At 54.7% G+C, this 23,380-nt stretch overlaps 2 protein-coding genes across 6 annotated transcripts in view; one reads left to right on the forward strand and one right to left on the reverse strand.

Annotated features, from left to right (window-relative positions):
* Positions 1–18,323, forward strand: part of LOC119107853 (RNA-binding protein Nova-1) — a 31,422-nt gene extending 13,099 nt beyond the window's left edge. The window contains exons 9-15 of the mRNA XM_037231420.1: positions 8,454–8,608; positions 8,770–8,923; positions 10,921–11,124; positions 11,486–11,628; positions 13,169–13,332; positions 14,324–14,648; positions 16,438–18,323. Coding sequence (XP_037087315.1) covers positions 8,454–8,608; positions 8,770–8,923; positions 10,921–11,124; positions 11,486–11,628; positions 13,169–13,332; positions 14,324–14,648; positions 16,438–16,689 — 1,397 coding nt within the window. The 3' untranslated portion in view covers positions 16,690–18,323. The remainder of the gene's footprint in view (positions 1–8,453; positions 8,609–8,769; positions 8,924–10,920; positions 11,125–11,485; positions 11,629–13,168; positions 13,333–14,323; positions 14,649–16,437) is intronic.
* Positions 18,324–18,687: 364 nt separating this feature from the next.
* The window catches only part of LOC119111089 (heterogeneous nuclear ribonucleoprotein L), an 86,861-nt gene continuing 82,168 nt past the window's right edge, over positions 18,688–23,380 (reverse strand). For all 5 annotated transcript variants that reach the window (XM_037234917.1, XM_037234949.1, XM_037234925.1 and 2 more), the window contains 3 exons: positions 23,093–23,204; positions 20,456–20,551; positions 18,688–19,985 (listed from right to left, as the gene is read on the reverse strand). In XM_037234917.1, coding sequence (XP_037090812.1) covers positions 19,891–19,985; positions 20,456–20,551; positions 23,093–23,204 — 303 coding nt within the window. In that variant the 3' untranslated portion in view covers positions 18,688–19,890. The remainder of the gene's footprint in view (positions 19,986–20,455; positions 20,552–23,092; positions 23,205–23,380) is intronic.

A 23,380-nucleotide genomic window follows, 5' to 3' on the forward strand; every position in this document is an offset into this window, starting at 1 on the left:
CTTTGGGTTAATGCTTTCTACTTTGTTGGTGTTTGGAATCCATATAAACACTACCTGGAACCCTATGGGCCCCAGTCTACATTCATGGAGGTTTGGGAATGTGCAATGTAAACTTTCTCTAGAACACGTTTCTCACTTGCTCAAGATGTATAACATATAGCTGTAAAATTGAATCAGCTTAAGTGCTAAAATGAACTATTTTTTGCCTGAAACCTGGGAGAGAAGCAGAGGCCTTTTAAAGATCAACAAGGACTTAAACATCTGCAGGACAAACACCTGCTTTCTGGATTGCTGTATTGCTCTGGATCTAGCCTGGATTGCCACTGGTACTAGGTGCATAAGACATTGAGCTCTGCTGGGTTTGATGACAGCATCACAGAAATGGCCATGCCCACTGGGGTATGCTCATTGGTATATGGCCTGCATGAAGGGAGCATGCATGCATGTTGCACAACAGCTCTTGCATTTTCCCCAGAGTAGTGTACCCAGGGGGGAGGGGGAGAAAAAACAGTTGATTAAATAGTTTGCTTTATCTTTTCAAACCCTGTCAACAAATTGTGGGAAGGTAATGCTCACCAAAAGATGAGCTGACTGCATTGTTTTCGGCCATCTCTCCAGAAGAGAACGCACCCTCCAGTATCTTTTCTGGAAAATGCGTCGTCCCTCACGTTAGGGAAAGAAGGGAGGCGAAGCACCCAACCACTGTTTTCGGCTATTTTGTACGTACCGAGAGTAGCCGGTGTGTCACGGAAAGCAAGGCTGGCAGACACGCTGGGAATTGGCATGTAACCATTTCGGAAGAATGGCAAATTCCTCTCTCGTGAACTAAATCGTGGCTTCACCCCGGCCCAGAGAAGTATCGTTACCGCCAAGCTCACGTGATTTTATCAGAAGCTTGCTGAATGGGCTATCAGAAGATTATCCTACCGGTTAGCAGAAATGCGATGAAATAGTATGTGAGACAACTGGATTCAGATGTAAAACTGCCCACATTCCCGGCTGAGATAAATCATATGCATCTAGTATCCCATGGAGTCACGTGTCCTGCGCTGGTAATATGGGCTTCGCGTTTCATGCCGTGGAAGTAAGTTGCTGATGCATTAGCTCTGTGAAGGTAGTACATTTTGGTCATGGTTCACTTTTGCGAGCACCGGCTTTTTGTTCCTAATTCATTCATTCATTTTTCGGTGACTATTGTAAGCGTATGTTGTGTAGAATATGGTAATGCATCCTGTTCTGTTAAGCTCAAACTGATTGCACATAGCCGTGACCGCGATTCGAAGCGAGGTATTTTCCCGCGGGTAAAGGCGCGTTTCAGCGACCTCGGTATCGCTTCGGATTTGGAGAACCTCCTCCGCAAAGCTTCTAGCTTCCCTTGTCTCGCGAAATAAATGGAGGGTGTCGCCGCGACCGCAGAGCCTCCGCGTCCACTTGGCTCTATTTGCTTGACATGCGACATCTCTTTATCTTGACTTGGCATCTTTTGTCTCCTCCATCGCTCATAATGGTTTAAGGTGAAGGCCGTTCCAAAAAACGGTACCGTATTACTTTTCTTGGATTGGGCAGCAAGGTCATGGTTGATCCAATGATTTCACCGGCATGAGGCTCTCACGTTTGTGCTGTTTATTTTCAAGGTATTAGATGTGGGTTGCTTGATTAAGCGGTGCATATCTGCAACGTTGCAGTAGCACACTGGTATGGTCTCCCATGCGGCGCAGCAGGACAGGCATGGTCATGTCTCACATTTGACTGAAAATTGGTGCCAGCAGTTATCTGACGCGGACATCTCACCGGACGCAATATCAGGTCCCGCTTGCTTATAAGTCACGAGATTTGCCCCGACGCGTTTTCGTAACTGGACTTGGCATTGTTACGTTCTCAGGGCGGTGGCAGCCATGATGATACGCGGAAAGTTGTCAAGTTATATATTGTCGAGACCGCAAAAATTCGTTCGGCGGAACGGAAAAAGTGCACCTCGGTCAATATTGGAAGTGTGGCCTTGCGACCTAGGTCAAAGGTCATCGTTTCAACATCGTATGATGTCCGTTCTTAACTTTTTATTTAGCAGTGAACGCCTTTCGTGTGTTGTCTTTCCTAAACAGGCCGGTGGATTCCGCACTGCAACAATGTAGCACCGTCAGCGAGCCCCGGCTGCCGGCTCCGCACGCCCCTCGTTACTGACATCGCATACTAGGTGTCCAGTGTCGGACTCCGTGGGGCGTGTATGCACCGGCTTCAGTGTGCCTAGGGTAGCCTGGGTGCATCCATTTAAGTTGGATCAGTTGACTGGTGGGCTGATCGACTGTGGTTCCCGTGTGAAGTAGCACACATCAGGGCGAGCGACCACAATATCAGTCCTGCGTGTCCGAGTGGCAACATGTGACTAGATACTTTTAGGGCTTGCCTTGATATTGCATATGTTCTGAATGCTGCGGCACAAAGAAATGACGCAAGATGTCATTTCCATTCCAGGGAATGGCCGATTAGCGTCCACAGACGGCTGCACATTTTGTGGAGGTGGTTGAACGTGTCAACCTTTTTTAATGACGTTGGGCAGAACCATAGAAAAAGTCAACTGTCATCATGATATTGCTAAGGAACAAGCGCGTTTCTTTAACACGCGCTCGGGTGGGCGGGATCAAGTTGACCCTGCCCCCCCCCCCCCCACACACACACCACTGAAGGTTTGTTCCCAATGGTTTCCGAACGGCGTGGCGTAGCCATACCAAATTTTGCATAGCTTTAGACAATTGAATAGTGGATTGTTTGATGTAAAAAATTCGATGTACCTTAAACTGTTGCTGACCTATGGCAGGTCAAAGTCAGGCTATGGTCTCAGCGAAGCCCATTTCTAGGGAATCGTTCAATCTGATGTAACTACGGAGTGTTAGACGAAACCATACATCTCTGAGAGGCTTTCTTAGGAAACAAATATCGTGATCACACAACGTTGACCTAAGGTCAGGTATAAAGATCAGACCGAGGCCATAACCAACCTGTTTTATTACTCTAGGGCCTGCTGTATGGGATAGTTTGTGGTGCTCATTTCGAATTTATTGATCGCAGGAACCGCATTATACATCTTCCATGAACTTCTTAGCGGTCAGAATAGGTCATTGACCCAAAATGACCCAGGTCAACATTTTGTTTTTAGAAACAGACTGCCCAGCGTAGTATTTGTCGCTTATTCAAATGCAAAACTCAGAGCAGTCGTCTATGATTTTTTATCACAATGACCTTCAAAAGACGAAACAAGGTCACGGACTTAAGATGAGCTTGTGAACTTTTACTTACAAACGGTTATCTAGGTTCTGGGGCACTTTGGAGACCAACCTGAAATTTGAACTTTTTAACCTTATTTGACTCTAAGGTCATGACCTAGGAACCTCAAACTTTTGATCTAAGTGAGTTCACGTACAGGTCAATGCACCCTGTAAATTTAGTGTCTCCAGCTTTCTTAGTTCCCGAGATATCAGGGGGTCAAATTGCTCCCCCCCCCCACCCGAGCGAAGGGTATCTAGCCGGCCACCCGGGCGCGTGTTACGACAGCAAAGGCCTCCATCGCGCCTGATGAAGCCGTCGCTCTCTGCGATTTTCCCCCAAATTATTCCCATATCTGCTTGATGGCGCCCAAGGGTGGCACTGGATCAAACCACCCAGTGCCCGGTTCACCATTCACGGCCTACTGGCCTGGTAAAGATGGAACGACGTAACAGCAAAGCTTTTGCGTGTTTTTGGATTGTGACAAACACAAAGCAGCAGTTGTGCTCGTATTTATGAAACATGTGGTCAAAGGCATTGAGTTATTTTCCCGTGTGTGGAAAACAATATTTTTTATGATGGCTGCCCGGAACAATATAACAAAATTAACTTAACACGCGCCCGGGTGGCCGATTGAATGTGGTGCTGTTGGGTGGGAAGGTCAGTTTGATCCCCTGAGATTTCAAAATCTGAGAGAGGCAGACACGAAACTCACAGGGTAGGTAGAACTCTTTCAATTATTTCTGCCAAATTTTGATATCCATAGGTCGGGACCGTCTGGTCAAATCAGTTCAAACAAGGTTAAACTTCAGATCGGTGTCTGAAGTGCCCTCAGGCCTCCCCACGCAACATTTTTTACCTAGATACCTCCTATAAGCAAAAGGTCACCGTTGTTTATATCAGGTCAGTGACCTATTAGACCTTTAGAATGTGAACATGACTCAAAATCATCACAATTATTTTGATATTTGGGTGCGCTAGGCGCCAAGTACTATTCAAAGCATCGCATTCTCAAAACAAAAGGCTGATCAAGGTCAGTTTAGGTCAGTGACTGCCCCCTGACTTTCATTAATCCGCACTAAGTGATCTTTTGACGCCCTTGGGATCCACGGATTCCAAACCAGGATCCACCCCATAGGAGGCGTCTGCATCACAGTACAAGTTGTCCAGTGATGCAGCGTTTCTGTCTTCACTTTGATCTTACCAGCATACATGATCCAAAGTCAATTGGATTAAATCTGAGCAATAAGAGCATTGGAGCCGCGTGGCAGTTGGTAGACGAACGTCCTCATTTAGGTGACGTCCGAATACTCAAATGTGTGAAAAAAGCCATGGGAGGCCTGTTGAGACAATCTTACGCTCGGATGATATTATGTTTAGTTTGGGAAGATAATATACAAAAGTTTTTTTTCTGCTGAAGAAAAGGTTGAGCACGGGTATAATGTATGTTGAAAGGATGACCTGTGACCTATTCACGGGTCACATTTTTTCAAATTGGCCAATATAAGTTTCCTTATTTGTGTGTCATTGTATGAACCGTTGCGATCTCGAAAATATGTACCTTGACAACCATGTGTGCATTATGATGGGTGCCACGGCGCTGAGAACGCACCAACGTCAACTCCAGTTATGAAAACGCCTCGGGGCATGTCTCACGGGCCGAATAGCGGAGGGCGTGGATATTGTGCCCGGTGCACTCTACGCACCAGATTATCTCTGACATCAATATGCGTTAAAATATTAGATATGACGGTGGTAAATCGCCTGCTGGTATTGCGTGAGTGGGAGACCACACAACCTGTCCACTTGGTGGCCGGGGGCGGAGTAAAATTTCCGCATCCGGAAAAAGCTTAAGAACATGTGGCGTAAAAAACTCCAGGACTTGGAGGTCAGGCTTCGCATTGACGTGAAACTAATACCGACGGAGGAGAAAAAGAACTGTCGCCCTGGCAAAGTTGTGGGTCAAATACAGCACGCCTTGGCCTGAACCGAGACAGACTGGACCAGACTGAACCATACAGACACAGACAGACACAGACAGACAGACACAGACAGACAGACAGACAGACAGACAGACAGACAGACAGACAGACAGACAGACAGACAGACAGACAGACAGACAGACAGACAGACAGACAGACAGACAGACAGACAGACAGACAGACAGACAGACAGACAGACAGACAGACAGACAGACAGACAGACAGGCAGACAGACAGACAGACAGGCAGACAGGCAGGCGGACGGGCGGGCGGGCGGGCGGGCGGGCGGGCGGGCGGGCGGGCGGGCGGGCGGGCGGGCGGGCAGGCAGGCAGGCAGGCAGGCAGGCAGGCGCAGACGATGCACCAGTAATTGGTTATATAGAGGTATGTTAACACTTCGCTTGTCCCACGCAGCAAAAAGCCTTTATTGACTATGAGATTATGCGCTGCCACGACTGAAACACCACCATGTGACAATATGTATTATGGCTGAGCCTTTGCAGGGTTACTGTGGCGTGCAGAGCAGACCGTCGGCAGAAGAAAAGTATCAGCATTAGATTAAGCACGAGCAGGTCACGCAACTTGTAACGTGCTTTACTCACGTACTTTTTTCCCTGGACCCTGTTACATTCTCGTTAAAGGGAATGTTTAATATGTGTGCGAGGTTTGGAGCGTGATAGCCTTTTGGAGTTCACGGAGTTATTTAAGTCGGTCTGCACTCCATGAAGAGTCGTTCACGACCGTAATCTGATTAAGAGCGCTCTAGTTGCTGCGCTCGAGTGCAATAACGCGGCGGATTATGAATTGCTCCGGTGCGAGGAGGATCACGTGACTGAGAGCTAAAGCAATGAAGGCCTGGCCGCAATCGCCGCTATCGGTAGGTGATTGGTTAGATGTGAAGCCACGCGTGGCAAAACGTAGTGGGCGAATTTCCTTCGATTTTTATAAATGTTTGTAACGCTTCTTGACAGGGACAAATGGCGTGGCCATGTCTAGCGCACATCACAGGCGTGTTTCCTTTTTTGATGAATCATTTGAGGCGGGGTATTATGCACTTTGTCCTGATGGTCGCCAAGAAGTGGTTACTTAAACTGTAAATTCCTGGCGGTACGCGATCACTTAACCGTAAAGCGCATTTGCCCTCCATGATGAAACGAACTGATGTATATACTTCCGCTGGAGCCACCCTGATTTCTTCACACGTTCGCCTTCGTCGCTGTCGCCGCCACTCGTTCGGCACCGGCCAGGGGCTCCGACTCCACGCTGCTGGTCGGCAGATGTATGTGATATAGACGACCTAATTGGTGGAGCTCTATTGAGCTAACTTGACCGAATTGGCCTCATTCCGCACCGGTTGGCTGATTGATAGTCAACAAAACAAAGGAATAGGTCACTCAAAATTGATGAATGCAGAAATGTGTTTTGACGGACCAGATGTTCTGTTAAGTGTGTAAAGATTGCGTTCTTCAAACAAACAAACAAAAAGCACAATTATGGGTAGGAGTGTGTGGTTGTCAATGCGCTCAGAAGCTCGCACCCTGGATAATAGAATATACACATGCGTCTCTCTGCAGCGCGTAGACCTCGTGGCCATTGTGACCTCGCCCATGCCCTCGTTGAATAATTATTGGTACGTGCTTCGCGCGGTGATTGTGTCAATAAGGATGCTGCTATTTAGGGTGAAACTTCATCCCTTAGGGCTTGACCCTAAAGAAACACTCAAGCGGATTGAGTAATTGGTCGGACCGTCGTCCTCGTCTGGTATATAAGCATGTAGTGTTAGGTCACATACTACTACCTGGGAGCAATTCATTCCATCCGTGATACTCCCACCTCGCTTCAATCGGTCCGTGAAGCTGTATACTCAAGCGTCCAAACAACCGCTTTCATCTATAAAGGTAATGTACATCATGCCCTGCGTTGGCTGCGCGCGTGTGTGTTTTCTTTTCACGCCCAGAATTTGTGTGCGTTGTATTTTCACGCCTAGTGCGTCCAAATATTTAGGCTTACCAATCACCCACCACGACTGAATTTCATGCTCTTCAGGTCGTCGTGCCTTCAAGCACATCATTAATCGACAATGCATGCCCAAACATTTGTCGTCGTGCTTGCCTTTGCGGCCCCATGTGACCGATGTCGGCCGCCGGTGAAGCCCGCGTCTCTGTTTATCGGCTCATGATTGGGGCGACGCTGTGCACGGCTGACGCAAGGCCAGGCTGGCAGATGGGCCGTACGGAGCCTCCGTGCGAACTGAATCACCGCCGATGCGGCCGGCCGCCCGACGTCGGCCGGGCCGGGTGACGACAGGACCCCGGGTGGCAGTCGGACCCCGGCTGGGGGTCACGCCGATCCGGCCGTCGCCCCGCGGCGCCCGTAAAGCGCACGCTGCCCCAACAAGTGCCCACGGCCTCGCGCTGTTCGCATGCGGGGATTTCCGAAAGCGTGCGTGGCAACGCGCCGCCGGCCCGGTCGGGTGCCGGGACACCTGGGTGGGGCGGCGGCCTGGGAACGGGGGTGGGGACTGAGGGACCCAGTTGGCTTCGTTGCACGGGTGTGCTAGCGCGTTGGATTCACTCCCTGTTTAATGGTGGAATGGGGGTAAGAAAATGTGGTGCAGACCGTTAGCCTGTTTGTGTGGAAAATGTGGCATGCCGTTGGTGCAATATTTAATGGCTGGTATGGCGGTGTAGACATCAGTCATCCCACTGCATTGATCGAGTTACGTACTTAGTTACTTATTCAAATCAAGGTGGTTACACCGACAAAGGAATCAAACGAAGGTGTGACTGACGATTTTAAAATTATCAAAGAAATTATGAAGATTATTTGAAGAAGGTCAAACACGTCTGCTTAGGATATTCTCGTCTTTTTGCACTGTTTAACGTCAGCATAGCGCTTCTGCCAGGCGAGGTAAACATCGGTACAGTTGCTAGCTGACCTTTGTGCACCGTTCGGATCCCAGCAACGTGACGGTCCGTGACCCCGACCCTAGTTCAGTGTCCAAGCTATGCTGCAACGCGATCGAATCTGGTTCGTCCCCACTGCCAAAATCGAGCACATTATTTATCATTCTTACCATTCCAACATGTGTTTTCAGTGTTGCTTTTATATCGATCGTTTGTGGCGAGTGCTGCAGCGTGGCAGGGTATCAGATCCCACCGTCGCACCGGGAGGTTTCTGCGCTCTTCTGAGACCGGGCCGCGTTCGCAGGAACAACGGAACGTGTTTGCCTGATCACGGGGTCGCCGGAGGCCATCCTGCAGGTGTTGCAATTCATTCAAGAGAAGATCAGAGAGAAGCCCGACCCCAACGGAAAGCCCGCCATCGACTTCGACAACAAAATGATGGCCGAGAGAGATAAACAGGTCAGCACTGAGCTCGCGTTTTGTAGCAGTCGGTACAGCGTGTGGCGATGTCAAAACAACGATTTGCGATGGTGGTTTTTGGTATCAACTAGCGGTATAGTGCTCTGTACTGGCGCCCTTTTGTCACGTCAGGCGATCAATGAACTCCTGTGCGATTTCAGGTCAAAATATTGGTGCCAAACAGCACGGCCGGAATGGTGATTGGAAAGGGCGGCAACTACATCAAGCAAATAAAAGAGGAGACGGGCGCGTACGTGCAAATCTCGCAGAAGGCCAAGGACCAGACGCTGGCGGAACGGTGCATTACTGTGATTGGTGAGCACCGCACGTGACCGCCCTGCTCTACCCCGCCCTCCGTTCCCCTCCCCGGCCACGCATGTGAGCCGACGTCCCTTCCTTGATAGGGTTGTTTCGGGTAAATGCGGTGGCCGACTCGGAGGCTACAGTGCTTCGCAGGGACGACCGCAGGGACGTGCCTGACTCTTTTGAGAGCTGTCTGATCATGGTCTTGCTTCGCAGGGCGTCCGCAGGGACGTGCGTGACTCTTTTGAGAGCTGCCTGATCAGGGGTTTGCTTCGAAGGGACGTCCGCAAGGACGTCCGTGACTCACTCAAGAGCTGTCTGATCAGGGACTGGCTTAGGGCAGGACTGGACTAGCGTTATGGCTTATGACATTAATAGATAGTGACCCCGATTTTGCTTTTTATGATTGGGGACTTATGTTTAGGTCGACATAGGCATAGAATGTAATTTGCTCCGTATTAAAGTAATAGAATGAAAGCATCTTCGCAGTCTGGAATATCCTGTCAGGCCTCTTCATTCATTCATGTAGGCGCTGGTGAATATCTTACGCCTCGCGGAATGAGGAGTCTTCAGAAGCCCTTCTGAGGCTTTCTGAATTAACTCTTGACTCGCTGAACGCGTGATACCGAAATTCCAATCTGCTGAGCTGTCAAAATATTTAGAGCGGTATAGATCTTGCAGGCCCAAATCTCCGAACTCTTCCATAGCTCAAAGGTCATGGCCATTTCGCTGATGTTACGTCGGTCGCATTTCTCCTTCAGGCGCCCGATAGCTGGCGTTTGTCCTCGCATATGCGTTTGAAAGGTTTAAAGGGTAATGGTGTTTATCTGTCTTTCTTGTCATAGTGTATGATGGTTCAGGTCAGTGCAGTGCATATGGGCCAGGCCATTCAAGATCAAGGTAGACCAAATGCGACAATTGAATGAATATCGATAGGCCTGTGATGACTTTCTTTGACATCCAGGTCACGTTAGCTGACATGTGATGTAGCTGTTCAAGCGCTGTCCAACATCGTGTGTTGTGTTGTGCGTCTGAACGTTTCGTTGTTCGACGGAATGAAATCTGTATGCGTTCCACCCCGGCATGAGGAGCACAAACATGTCATGCATCAGTTTTGCGCGAGTTTTCCTATGCGTGTTTCACTTGTCCGTAGCATCTTAATCTTCGGGATGGTAGGGGGCCTGCGAGGCGTAGGGGATCGTAGAAGACCCGTGAGGCGGCACCTACCCATCGTCCGGCGAAGCTGAGAAAAAGAAAACTCTTCCAGCGAGGCTTGGAAATCGGTGAAATCGCAAGAATGTATTCGGGAATTTCCACAATTTGGTAGTATTTTCAGCATTAATCTATCTGAAATTATACATGCCAAGTACAACATGAACAGAACGGTGTTCGCATTGTGCGTCGATATTTTTGTGATAGGAGCATGTCGTGCGGATGAATAACTAAATCGTCCTTCCAAGATCAACATCGAAAATTTGTCCACCCTTCCCGACCTTGACGCCACCGAGCCCAGCCCTTCGCCACACCGGGCCCAGCCCTTCGCCACACCGGACCAGCCCTTCGCCACACTGGGCCCAAACCTTCGCCACACCTGGCCAGCGCTGGTGGGCGGGCCGCCAGCAGCGCCCTCTGCCGGCAGCGCCGGTACCCAGGCGCGCGGAGCTGGCCAGCGCTCGTGATCCCGCCGCCGCGCGGCCCCTGTGACCTCGACGTCGGTGCGCAGGCCTGCAGAGCTGGCCAGCGTTCGTGATCCCGCCGCCGCGCGGCCCCTGTGACCGCGTCGTCGGTGCGCAGGCGCGCGGGGCTGGCGAGCGCTCGTGGTCCCGCCGCCGCGCGGCCCCTGTGACCGCGTCGTCGGTGCGCAGGCGCGCGGGGCTGGCGAGCGCTCGTGGTCCCGCCGCCGCGCGGCCCCTGTGACCGCGTCGTCGGTGCGCAGGCGCGCGGAGCTGGCCATCGCTCGTGGTCCCGTCGTCGTGCGGCCCCTGTGACCGCGTCCTTGGTGCCGGCAGGGGAGAGGGAGGTGAGCCAGGCGGCCTGCATGATGATCCTGCAGAAGGTGAGCGAGGACCCGCAGTCGGGCAGCTGTCTCAACGTCAGCTACGCCGACGTCAGCGGCCCCGTAGCCAACTTCAACCCCACCGGCTCGCCGTTCGCCGCCAACAGCGTCGGCTCGCCCGGTGGCCAGACCAACGGCAACGGCGACTACGACGGCTGTGAGTGCGACGCCGTGTGCGCGCCCTACTGCGCGTGGGTGATGGAGCCGTGCGCAGGGTGAGGGCCGTGTGCGCTCGCTGCGGAGGCGCAGCCGAATGCGAGAAGCTCGAAGTTGGGCCAGGCTTTTGAATGCGACTTCTTACTCGAACGAAACAACAAGATTTCTCCCGGATCGGTAAATCGATTTCAGTCGTTCACGTCCACCTCGCAGAAAACAATATAGGATTCGTCAAAATGCGGCGCTTAGACCATTATGCACGTTTGCCCGCCTCTCCACGCGCGCGTTACCGCTGTTGCGTGGCGCGTGCTCGCTGTCTGGATGCGCCGCTCACCCGTGCGGGGGTCCGCCGCGTGTTGCAGTCGTGGCCAACCCGACGATGCTGGCCAACGGTCTGCAGCTGGAGCTGCAGCCGCTGCCGCACAGCGGCACGGGCCACCACCTCAGCCCGCCCACGCTCGACCACATCCACAACACGCTGCGCAACAGCGGCTATCCCGAACAGGTGGGCTAGCCGGCACCGGGCCGCCGCCCGCCCCCGCCACCGTCCGACCGTGCCGCGGCGGCTGGACGCTGTCGGCGGTCTGACTGTTTGAGGTGTGTGTTGGCCTGTGTAGCGCTCTTATGTGATGAAACAGTTTCAACTGGCCGTGGTGTTTGGCCATGGCTTGTGTGAGACATTGGCCGCTTTTAAAGGAATGGGGTTCCCTTGAGTTGTAAGCCCGAGTGCCGTTGGCGCCAGAGTCCTATCAGTACACGGCTGCTCGCGTGGACGGCAGCCAGTCCAGCAGCACGAGTGGTGCGAACTAGAGAGAGAGCTTGTCCACAAACTGCTGGCCAGTCGGTAACCGGGACTAGACTCGAGCCGTGCGGGGTCCTGAAGCGGCGGCCCAGCCAGTCGGCGCAGTGTTCACCTTGTCGGGGAAGGACGATGTCTTGAGTAGGGACCACACTCAGTCGGTGATAGCCGAGAGCCCGCTGCGTATGTCATTAGCTGCAAGCCGAGACGGGTCCCGCGTGATGAGAACTGACACCGCACACCGTGTATCATACCGTATTGTGACCACTATAACACTGGGACGGCCAGGGAGGAATGGGCTCTGCGGTAGAGATCTGACGATTCTGCGAGCTCAGTTCGGTGGGATGAAGTCGTTTTACAATGTTTCTGGTTGTGTTCATCGTTGAAGAATCTCTGGCGCATATTTCAAAAACATATAGTGAAACGTCAGGATTAGTTACGCCTGATAATAGCACTGGGTAGGGCCACTGTGACGCCGTCAGGGCATAATAGGGATATCGATTTTAATCATTTTCAAGTCAAAATTACACTGTGAATGCATTATAACAGCACCACTCTTCTCCCCTGCAGTCGCGACCAGGTCGTCATGACAACATCCGTGCGCATCTCTACTGGTGCGAATAAAAGAACGCTTGTCTTTGGCCCAGTGGGCAGGGGCCCGTTACCGAGAAGTTGGTTGGTTGAAGTTTGAACTGGAGCGTCACATGGATCGTGTGATGCTCCCATTCCCAAAGCCAAGGTGCCCCTCGAAAGGGGGCTCGGTGGTTAACGCCATAGAGGAGAAATCAAAGACATATTGTACCGTTTCGTTAAATTCGCGAGTTAGCTTCATGTTTGTGTATCTTGTTGTCTTAACAGAGTGTTTCAACCCTTCGTAGTATTTATTACGGAAACATTTTGCCACTTTAGTGTGTTGCAAACATTTCAAAGCACGCACGTTGGAAAAATCAAGGCAAATGAAATGTGTTACCGTAGTGGTGGGCAGGGAGTCAAATGAGATTTCTCCCGCAGGGCTTCTTCAGATCAAAATTCTTAGAACAATTTCAAGAAAATCGGTATTATTGATCAAATTGTACGCGCCTGATGTAACAATGAGTGAAAATATAAGAAAGGTGGGGCATTCCCTTCAAGAATATTTGGTCGCGGTGTTCATAATCTGTCACTTGGCTGGTCTGCCGGTCATTGTGGCGTAGTTGCGTCACCAGGGGCGCTGCTGTGTCACTGACCGGTGCTGCCCCCTACGCAGGCCGCCAACGAGATAACGACTGCCATCGACACGCTGGCAATGTACGGAATCCTGGGTATCAGCGTGCCAAGCTCGCCCATCTCACCCGGCCAGCCGTCCCTGCCCGTGTCCGGCAGTTACCCGCACCCCTCCAGCGCCCTGCTCGGCCTCAACGTGTCCACCAGGTCAGTCTGAGCGGTGTCCACCGCCATCATCTTCACCTCTCCAGCGTCCTACTCGGTATCGATGCTTGCACCAGATCAGTCTGTGTGGTGTCCACCGCAATTATCTGCACCTCTCCAGCGCCCTACTCGGTACCGGAGCTTGCACCAGGTCAGTCTGTGTGGTGTCCACCGCCATTATCTGCACCTCTCCAGCGCCCTACTCGGTATCGATGCTTGCACCAGGTCAGTCTGTGTGGTGTCCACCGCCATTATCTGCACCTCTCCAGCGCCCTACTCGGTATCGATGCTTGCACCAGGTCAGTCTGTGTGGTGTCCACCGCCATTATCTGCACCTCTGCAGCGCCCTACTCGGTATCGGAGCTCCCACCAGGTCAGTCTGAGCGGTGTCCACCGCGATTATCTGCACCTCTCCAGCGCCCTACTCGGTATCGGAGCTTCCACCAGGTCAGTCTGTGTGGTGTCCACCGCCATTATCTGCACCTCTCCAGCGCCCTACTTGGTATCGGAGCTTGCACCAGGTCAGTCTGAGCGGTGTCCACCGCAATTATCTGCACCTCTCCAGCGCCCTACTCGGTATCGGAGCTTCCACCAGGTCAGTCTGTGTGGTGTCCACCGCCATTATCTTCACCTCTCCAGCGCCCTACTCGGTATCGGAGCTTCCACCAGGTCAGTCTGTGTGGTGTCCACCGCGATCATCTGCACGCCCACGTGCCCCGCTCGGCCTCAAGTGAGCGCCATATTCACAGTTCAGTTGTGCACTGTCTGCTGTGGCCAACAGGTTGTGGTCATCTAATGCCACATTTGCTCAGTTTAGGCTCAAAATTTGTCTAGTTGCATCATGTTTGACGGGAGCACGCCGCGTTATGTTCAGCTGCACTGTACCATTACGTCTCATGATGCCGTGTCGTGCTGGCTCATCCCCGGTCGTGTGGCTACCTGACCTGACCTGACCTGACCTGACGTGACCTTTGGCCCGCCCCTGCGTCGGCAGCGAGTCACTGAACGGCAACTCGAGCCTGTACAGTCCGCTGTCGCCGATGGTGCCGCTGCCGTCGACCAGCTCCCAGGCGTCGGGGCCGCCCGGCTCGCCCGGCCGCCAGCCGGACCCGTTCTCGCCGGGGGGCGATGCCGCGTACGACCCGTTCCGCGGCCCGTCGGCGCTCAGCCCGCTGCCGGTCAACAACAACTCGTACGGGCTGGGCACGCAGCCGGGCCTGGCCGGCCTCTCCAAGAGCCCGCCGCCGCCCGGCGCGCTCCAGGCTGCCATCATCAAGCAGGCGGAGATGGCCGACGGCCAGCACAAGATCGACCTTGAGGTGAGCTCCGGGCGGGCGGCGGCGGGTGCCGCAGCGCGCGGGCTGCTGGGGAGACCGCGGGCACGGGCCTGTGCGTGGAGGTGTGCGGTGACGTGTGTGGCACCTGCAGGGGAGGGTCACACGGGTGCCGCCGGGTGCAGCGGGGCGGGGGGAAGGGGGGGGGGATGCGCGGGATGGGCGGACGGAATGTCTGTGGTGATCATGTTCGGCACGGCACTGAGTTGGGTGAGCATAGAGGCGAAGAACTCAAACGGGGGAAGATGCTCGAGTCTCTGGAGAAGTAATGACGGCCCATATCAAGCTCGAAGGCTGTTGCTATCATTTTAATTTGGTAGGTATATGCTATTAACGGTGCAGTAGTGGTCACATGAAATTAAACTCCAACAAGAGCCACTTAAACTAAAATAGAACTAAATTAACTTGGTGCGAACCGATTTGGGTGGATGAATCTCTGGCACCAGAGCTCACGCAGAGCAGCGTTGTTGTGTGGGCCTTGACCTTACCATGGGGCCGTAAAATCCAGGTCAGCGGTATAATTTTCCGGCGAAACTTTAGCATGCCGCAATGCCCGGCACACTTGGTTCTGTGGCTTTCACCAGGTAATGAGGCGCTGTCACAGCATATTTCCAGCACCCTTACCACGCCAGCTTTTCCATTGCGATCCGTCCGCGACCATTTTGAGCATGAAGAAGGCCACGGCAACCGCAATTGGTGTGGCACCTTTCGCTTGCTCTCACAAAGAATCATTTGGTCATCCTGTCTCTGTGCTCTCCCCAGCACTCACAAGATAGACGTAATTCGACGAAACCGGGTGTGCGTCATTCTCGGTTTGCCACAAGCTGTTGAGTAAGCCATGTGCGGATTAAGTTTCCCGCCCCATCTGTGGGCGCGAACTTCTCGGTATTGGCTTGACACCCTGCTGGGGGCCTGATGTGCTCTGGCGTCACTTGGTACCGCGTTTTGCGGCATGAGGCCTTGACAGGCTATAGAAAGGGCCGCTAAACGTTATTTCATGCCCCCGTGCTTGATCACATCATGCTATGCAAATCACGTCGAGCTGCGTAAGTGGCCGAAAAACATACGCAAACAAGTTTTCCAAACCACGCATTTGCTGCGTCATTGATTGGACCCCACCCTAGGCCTTTTGGTTGGTGTCAATCATTGCTTTGGTATGCGTGTCACTTCTTCCTGCGTTCCTTGATAAGATGTCCTTAGGCGATCGTTATACTTCTTTGCCGTTTAGCGTACAGCGCGTTTGTGTCACACATGAACATGGAATGCGCCTGAGGGATGTGATGTGAACTGATGATGACGAGTGTCTGAGATGTGAACTGAGTTCGTGACTTGATCTTTCTGTTGCTGGTCGACGCCATGCTCCTGGCATCTTCCTTTGGCGAGCAGAAACTATAATGGGCGTCAGTTGTTTGGCCTCTACTGCACCGTGCGTGTGCGCGTGCGTGTGTGTATGCATGAGGTGTAGGCCCGGACGCATGGTGTTTGCATTCGCTGGTCTGGTGGGCTGCCGTCATGCTCCTCACCTGCCGCTTGTGTGTGTGTGTGTGTGCGTGCGTGTGCTGCGTGTGCGCGTGTGTGTGAGTGTGCGTATGCTGCGTGTGTGTGTCTGTGTGCGTGTGCTGCGTGTACGTGCGTGTGTGGGTGTGGGTGTGGGTGTGGGTGGGTGGGTGGGTGGGTGGGTGTGTGGGTGTGGGTGGGTGTGTGCGTGTGTGTGCATGCGTGCGCCCGTGCGTGCGTGCGCGCGCCTGACACTACGTGCGCCGTGCCGCTGCAGGTGGGCGAGTATATCATCGGCGCAATCCTGGGGCCGGGCGGCCGGAACCTGGTGGAGATCCAGCACCTGAGCGGCGCCACCATCCAGATCTCCAAGAAGGGCATGTTCCGGCCTGGCACGCGCAACCGGATCGTGTCGCTGGTGGGCTCGGCGCAGGCCATCAGCACGGCCCAGTACCTCGTCGAGCAGAAGATCAGCGAGGAGGAGGCCAAGCGCGCCCGCCAGACGGCGCTGGTCGGCGCCGCTCAGTAGCCGCCCCGCTTTACACTCTCATCGGCGTGTCGGGCGGCCGCGGTCCGTGCGGCCGGGCTGTCCGGCGCCCTCATCGCACCGCAGCCGGCCGCCCGCCGCCGCCGCCGCCGCCACGGGAGGCGGCGGCGGCGGGCGGCCGCCGGCGCCGGGAGCCCATCATGTTAACGCTTCCCTCCCGCGGCGGCGCACGGCCGCGCGCCGTCTTCAGCGTGACGGCGTCATCGTGTTTCGTGTCCTGTCTTCATTTAGGGTAGTTAAGCTAACGTTCCGGAGCGTTTAACTGTTGCCTGTTGCGTGCGTCTCACCACACATACATGCATACACATACCAGCATTACATACGCATATATGTAGGTGTTTAACTGGAGTAGCGCTAACTATCGGCTATGCGGTGGGTTGCGGAGTAGGCCGGCCGGCGGCCGTCTCCGTCGTCGCCGGCCGCCAGGGTCGGGCCTTCACTGGTTGTGGGTGATTGGTAGCTGCGCGCGCGCGCGCGTGCGCGTGGTGACTCGCCTCGCCCGGCGGGCGGGCCGCCGCCGCGGCCGACGCCCGGGCGGTCCTCCTAGTCACTGGCTCGGGCGCCACTTCAGCATCGGTCATTTTCAGTCGCTCTCTCGCTCGGTCATTCATTCTCGGAGCGCGGTCGCCCTGCTCATTCATTACCGATGTCTCAGGAACGGGGGGCGGCCGCGCCGGCGCTTGGCCCGGCGCGCTCATCGTCTCGCGGCCGGGCGGGGCGCGGTCGGCTCGCGCGCCAGCCGGCCGCACCGCCTCGGTGGGCGGCCTCCCCGGCGCTCGGGCCACCCGGCGGGCGGCCGCGATGTCGCCGGGCGGGGAGGCTCCGCGGCGCGGGCGGCGCGTCCGGCGGCGTCTCGGCCGGCCGTAGTGCCGCCGACTGTTCCCCCTCCGCCTCGTCTGCGCAGAGCTATGCATAATGGGAGATTGGAAGGGGTGGGACGGAGGAATGCCGCCGCCCCCGGCCTGGCCCGGGGCGGCGCCTAGTGCCGGAGCTATCCCAGTGCCTGAATCACGGTCCGGAGGTGACTGATCATCACTATTCGACTCTGTCGACGTGCGCATCCCCGCCGCCAGATGGAGCTCTCCGTTGTCAAGCCATGGGGGTTGTTGCAATACACGTAGTCGTTGCGTTGCGGCCAGAAAACGAAGAAGGGGCCGCCGCGTTTTACGACCAAAACCATTTTCAGACGCATGGGCTCTCCACAGTCAGTCCTCGACATCAGTCTCACTTCAAGTTGTTGCATTGTTTTTTATGAGTATTGTCTATTTCCCAGTGGTCGCCGGGAAGGTGCCGCTGCGATGAGTCCCGGGATAGCCGCGCTTGATATGGAATGTGGCCCGGCACGGAACGAAAGTCCTGTAATCGCGTGGGTGGCGCACGCCCTCTGGTCGGGTGGCTCTGTGGTCGCGTGACCGGCATCTGACGGCGACCGCGAGCTGCCCTGACGAGACGAGCGTGCGATCACGTGGTCCCATGTCATCTGTGCCGTCCCCCGTGGCTCTAGCTACCTTTTGTCCGCGGCACGGTAGACTATATCATGTGTTGTATACCATTCATTATTTACATGGTGTAAGCGAACTACAACGCACTGAATAAAGGGCTATCTTCCAGATGTACTGGCGCTTTGTTTTGGACGAGATGTGGCGGGCTGCGTCGCGTGAATGCGTGCCCGAGAAGTTCTGATCCCTCAGTCGGAGATCCGAGGGACGCGCCGCTGGTCGGACAGGCTTCTGCTGCGTCGCCTTCTGCCGGAATGCGCGTGGGTTGACGAGATCCAGCAGCGCAGAAGCTTGTGAAGAGGACCTGCCGACTGGCAGAGTCGGTCCCGCGCGCGCGCCGCGACACGCTCGGCGTGCGCTCGTGACCGAGCTTTTACTCCAGTATTGCGTCCCGACGCCTGTGCCAGACTGCCGTGCCATGGTAGCGCGCAACAGCGCCAGTGAGCTCGTCACCCTCGCACCGGCCGGTAAACAGCCAGGCGAATGTAGGCAGGTTTTATTATTTTCAGTCATGGAGCTCACCAAGCATTACAGACCGCGTAGAACAACGTTCATTAATCGCTGGTTTGAGCTACGGAAATGACAGAACTAGGTATAATTCTTTCATGACAAACCAGGCAGGGGAGAAGCGAAACCGTCTGCTACTAGGACGTTGCATAGTACGTGGGTGGACCTATACGGATATTACGTAGTAGCAAAGATATTTTGTAAAGCCATTACGACTTAACATTAACACTTAAATACGCAAACAGTAACAACTTCAAGCCAGGACATACAACCAGTCATCAGCGAAAGAACTTGCTAAAATAGTCATTGAAACAAGTTTCTTAGACATAAACAAAACAACCGGCCTTCAAACGACAGCTGGTCTGAACGCCTATGACGCTACAGCAATATGATACATCGCCATGGACCGCAGGTACAGGCAGGACTGCAATGCAGTGCAGTTGGTTCAACAAGGCGGTGAAACTGCAACAACAAATCTGTACAAACAGCGCCCGGCGGCGACGCTCCGCGGACAGGAGCTGGATGCGCCGCTGGCCCGCCGCGGCCGGTCAGCGTGGTGCCGCTGGTGGACGCGCGTGACGGGTGTCCGACAGTCCAGTCCCGTTCACGTCAGCCCGGCGCCGCGCCGCCGTGGACGCCACTGCCCATGTGATCGCGGCGGGTCGTGATCTGCCGCTCCCAGTTCGATCGTCCGTCTCCCCGGAGCTGTTCAGGCGCCCGTGAAGCCGTCGCAGGACAGCGGCCGCACACCCACTCTTCTGTAGTCACTCTAGATGCACTGTGCTTAAACCATTCCTGTCCGGTGTGATGACATCTTGTTCCGCCTCTCGGTCGCCTTTGCCTCTCGTCGCTCCTTTTGCGCTCGCTCAGTCACCCGCTCAACAGCGCCAGTGAGTTTCCCAGTCTCGCACCATCCGGCTTTGGCTTTGTGAGCAGTGCACAGAGCTCCGGCACACTGCAGGGGCCGCCAAAGGCAGGGCGGCTGGGGAGCGACAGAGGCTGATATGTCACGCGGGCTCTGGCCGGCAGGGGCTGCCGACAGCAGGACGGCAGGCGCCGCAGGCTCTGGACAGCAGGGGCCGCCGACAGCAGGGCGGCAGGCGCCGCGGGCGTGCTGGACAGCAGGGGCCGCCCCTGACAGAGGCTCTGGCCGGCAGGGGTCAGCCCTGGCAGGTCACTAGCAGGGGTGCGACGGCGATTGTGCCCGCTCTGAGGCCCCGCCCGAGCGCGAGGACGAGAAGCACAGCTTCATGGTGAAGGGGAACTTGCTGCCTGCAAAGACACGCATGCATACAAGTAAGACGACGTTCAGCACTCAGAGAGCCGATAGCGATGGGCACCCGCGTGATGCTACGCCGGCTGGTCTGTTTCCGATCGGCTAAGCGATGGGCACCCGAGTGATGCTACGCCTGCTGGTCTGTTTCCGATCGGCCAAGCGATAGGCATCCAAGTGATGCTACGCCGGCTGGTCTGTTTCCGATCGGCCAAGCAAGACGAGCCAGCCACTCAACGTGGCAAGCAGCATAACCACGCCCCCGACGCAGCCCAATAACACGAATATAATCCTGTGGAACGACCCATGCGTGATACAATGAGAAGTTCTGCGTGCTGCTTTGAGCCGGTGAACTTAGGAGGAACGTTTGTCGAAGGAGTCGCAGCGAACAGCGGCTGTCAACATCTGTGAATCATCGTCCGGTCTCCCTCCTCGACGCGTCGCGTGGGCCGCCCGACGGGAGCCTTACTTGAGCGCGGAATCGACTTGTGATTAGAGGCCACCAGCGCTTCGACGGCTTCCTCCGTGCTGCTGAACTCCACCAAACCGGAGGAGCTGCGCTCAGCTGCGAGGAGAAGAGGCTCGCGTGAACGCTCTGACGCCACGAAACCCCATTATAAAGCGGTCGACTGTCCCGGGATTTCATCTGCCACAGCTGTGTAAGTCACGAAGTCCAAACATTTGCATGGAGGAGCAAAGCTCCAATCAATCGTCTCAGCAGAATGGTCCGCCCAGTTGCAGACCAGGCTGACGCCACGTCTGGACGACCTCTGGCGGTAACCGTGCGCCACACGTGGCCGGCCCGTGCCGGACCAGCCTGCCGTGTCGGTCCTGGGCGGCCGACGGCCGCTGGGCGGCGTCGCCTGGCGGACACCTGAGCGGACGCACGCGCCGCTTGAGCCGCCGCAGGCGCCGGGGAGGGGGATGGAGGCGACCTACACCGAAACGCTTTTACCGGCCGACGCTGCTGTGATTTGTGCCTGGTGCCCTGACAAAGCGACGGTTCAACCCGTCGCACGCGTGATGCCGGGGTCGACACGTCGCCGGGACGGCTCCGCCGCGAGGCATAGGGGAGGGAACCATCTGGGACGCGCGAGCACAGGCGCGGCCCGCGTCCGGGGAGCTCCGGTGGGTTATTGTTAGTAACGCGCTTATTAGCAGTGCCTGCCGGTGACGTATCTGACATGTGATGTCAAGGTGACGTGTGTTGCAGTGGCTGCTGGTGACGTATCTGACATGTGACGTCAAGGTGACGTGTGTCGCAGTGGCTGCCGGTGACGTGCCTGACATGTGACGTCAAGGCGACGTGTGTCGCAGTGGTTGCTGGTGATGTGCCTGACACGTGACGTCAAGGTGACGTGTGTCGCAGTGGCTGCATTCTGGGCGATGTGTGGTAAGGTTTGCGTAATGAGCAGAGTGGTATATCGTGCATTTGTGTTTCTCTGACCTTTTTACAATTCATAAACGAATGCAAAAACCACGGGTCGACGACCGACTCAGCATTTGGGACGCTCCATGCTTAACTGGGCAAAATCAGGCGAGCTTGACCAGGCAAGCTTTTTGGCGACATTCTGGGGCCATTGGAATTTTTCGAAATAGACTGATTGGCTACAGCGTCGAATGTACGCCCCATATTCTGTATATTAAAATATGCTCCCAAGGTTTCGGCACGTTACTAAAAGCTCCCGCGCGCGACTCATGCCTATTTCGAACAAAACAAGTCGAGATTAGAAGCGGCAGTTTTTGCGGGGTGCAGATGCCAGACTGCTAGGCGCTGGGCCACCAAATACCGCAGAGGCGGCCTGGCCGCAGGTCGGTGGCATTCGCATGTTATTCGCGGCCGGTCGGATGCCCCCAGCCAACAGTCTCAGACGACAGCGCCATCTCTGGCCCGATGCCGACTGGTGGTCCACGAACACCGACCGCTGAATGGAAACGGCGGGGCCGACCTGAGGGACGCCAGGTCACCCTGGCCCCGACCTGAGGGACACGATGTCACGCTGGCCTCAACCTGAGAGACGCAATGTCACCCTGGCCCCGACTTGAGGGACACGATGTCACGCTGGCCTCAACCTGAGGGACGCGATGTCACCCTGGCCTAGCCTGTAGATGATGCAGTTCAGCGCCAGATAGACGCGAAGTGGTCATGCCGATGCTGCATGTGTGGGGGAAACAGCATACACGGTATCAAAAACAGCACACTTCTAGCAAAATAGCATCAGTGGAGATTTTGACGTGAGCTAGGCATGAATTGTGTTCAATACCAAATGTGTATGTTTTAGTTGCACACAATTCATATTCAATGTTTGGGCAAGCGTAAGTTACAAAGGCCGTCTTAGAGGAAAAGTCGTGCAAGAGGCTGAAACATTATTCAATGCCTGGTAGACCCATCACAACAGACGGATTGCTGTGGTCACATTGTTGCAGAGGATATGATGTCTTTTATTCGCTGATGTAACATTATAATTCGTCAAATAACAGCATCGCAAGCAGGCACAATTAACATACATTTAGCACCCAATGTCTTCCCCATCAGCTTTGTAACCACAAGCAGGAGGATCCCCAACCAATGGTAAAAAGACAGGTCTTGAATTAATATGCACGCACAAGTCTATCGTCTAATTAACGGAAGGGCATCGCATATCTGCAGATATCATAAAAACGTTTCTGAAAAGGAATGTGAAATGTGTGTTACCCCGCTTGTGTGCTTTCCGAATGACACCGAGAAGAGGATGAACGTGCACGAAGGCCGAGATCTGGCTGCAGCGCACGCGGACAGGAAACGGCGGGTATTTTATTCAGGCCGGTCGATTTCAGTGAATTTGAAAGTGTTACAGGCTTTAACACATTTGAAACATGTCATCTTGTCTGCTTCACAGTATGCGAGGCTTCCTCAGTAAATAAAGAAAAAATACTCGTCAGATCATTGTAATTGTAATGTGATGTGATGTGCTATAATGTTCGTGGCCGTAGCTTCGTAACATAAGTTGGGGGGTTGAACAGTGAAAAATGACGAAATCTACATCCAAAATACAGCAACAAACAGGCCTTTTCGCGAACTTGACCAACTTAATTCTTAAAGTTAGGAATTCATGCGGAGACGTACTTTTCGAGGGAAATATGTTGGCGGAGAGGGGCGTGGCCACCTCAGCCGACTGGAAGATTTCGGTCAGCTCGTCCGGCGTCAGCTGGGGCGGCATGTTGAAGAAGTGCAGCACCTGAGACGGGAAGGCGGGACGTTAGAGCTCAGACACTTCAGACTCGCCCCCCCCCCCCGCCCCCCTCCCGGCCGTCACTTGTCGTCGATTTTAGACATTAGTAATGCTGAACGTTGCAGCTATCCTTATCACTGTCTCGGGGCCCCTGAGCACCGAGAGCACCATGCGTACGTTTG

This window comes from Pollicipes pollicipes, unplaced genomic scaffold, assembly GCF_011947565.3.
Source record: "Pollicipes pollicipes isolate AB1234 unplaced genomic scaffold, Ppol_2.1 Scaffold_2555;HRSCAF=2994_pilon_pilon_pilon, whole genome shotgun sequence".
Taxonomy (NCBI): domain Eukaryota; kingdom Metazoa; phylum Arthropoda; class Thecostraca; order Pollicipedomorpha; family Pollicipedidae; genus Pollicipes; species Pollicipes pollicipes.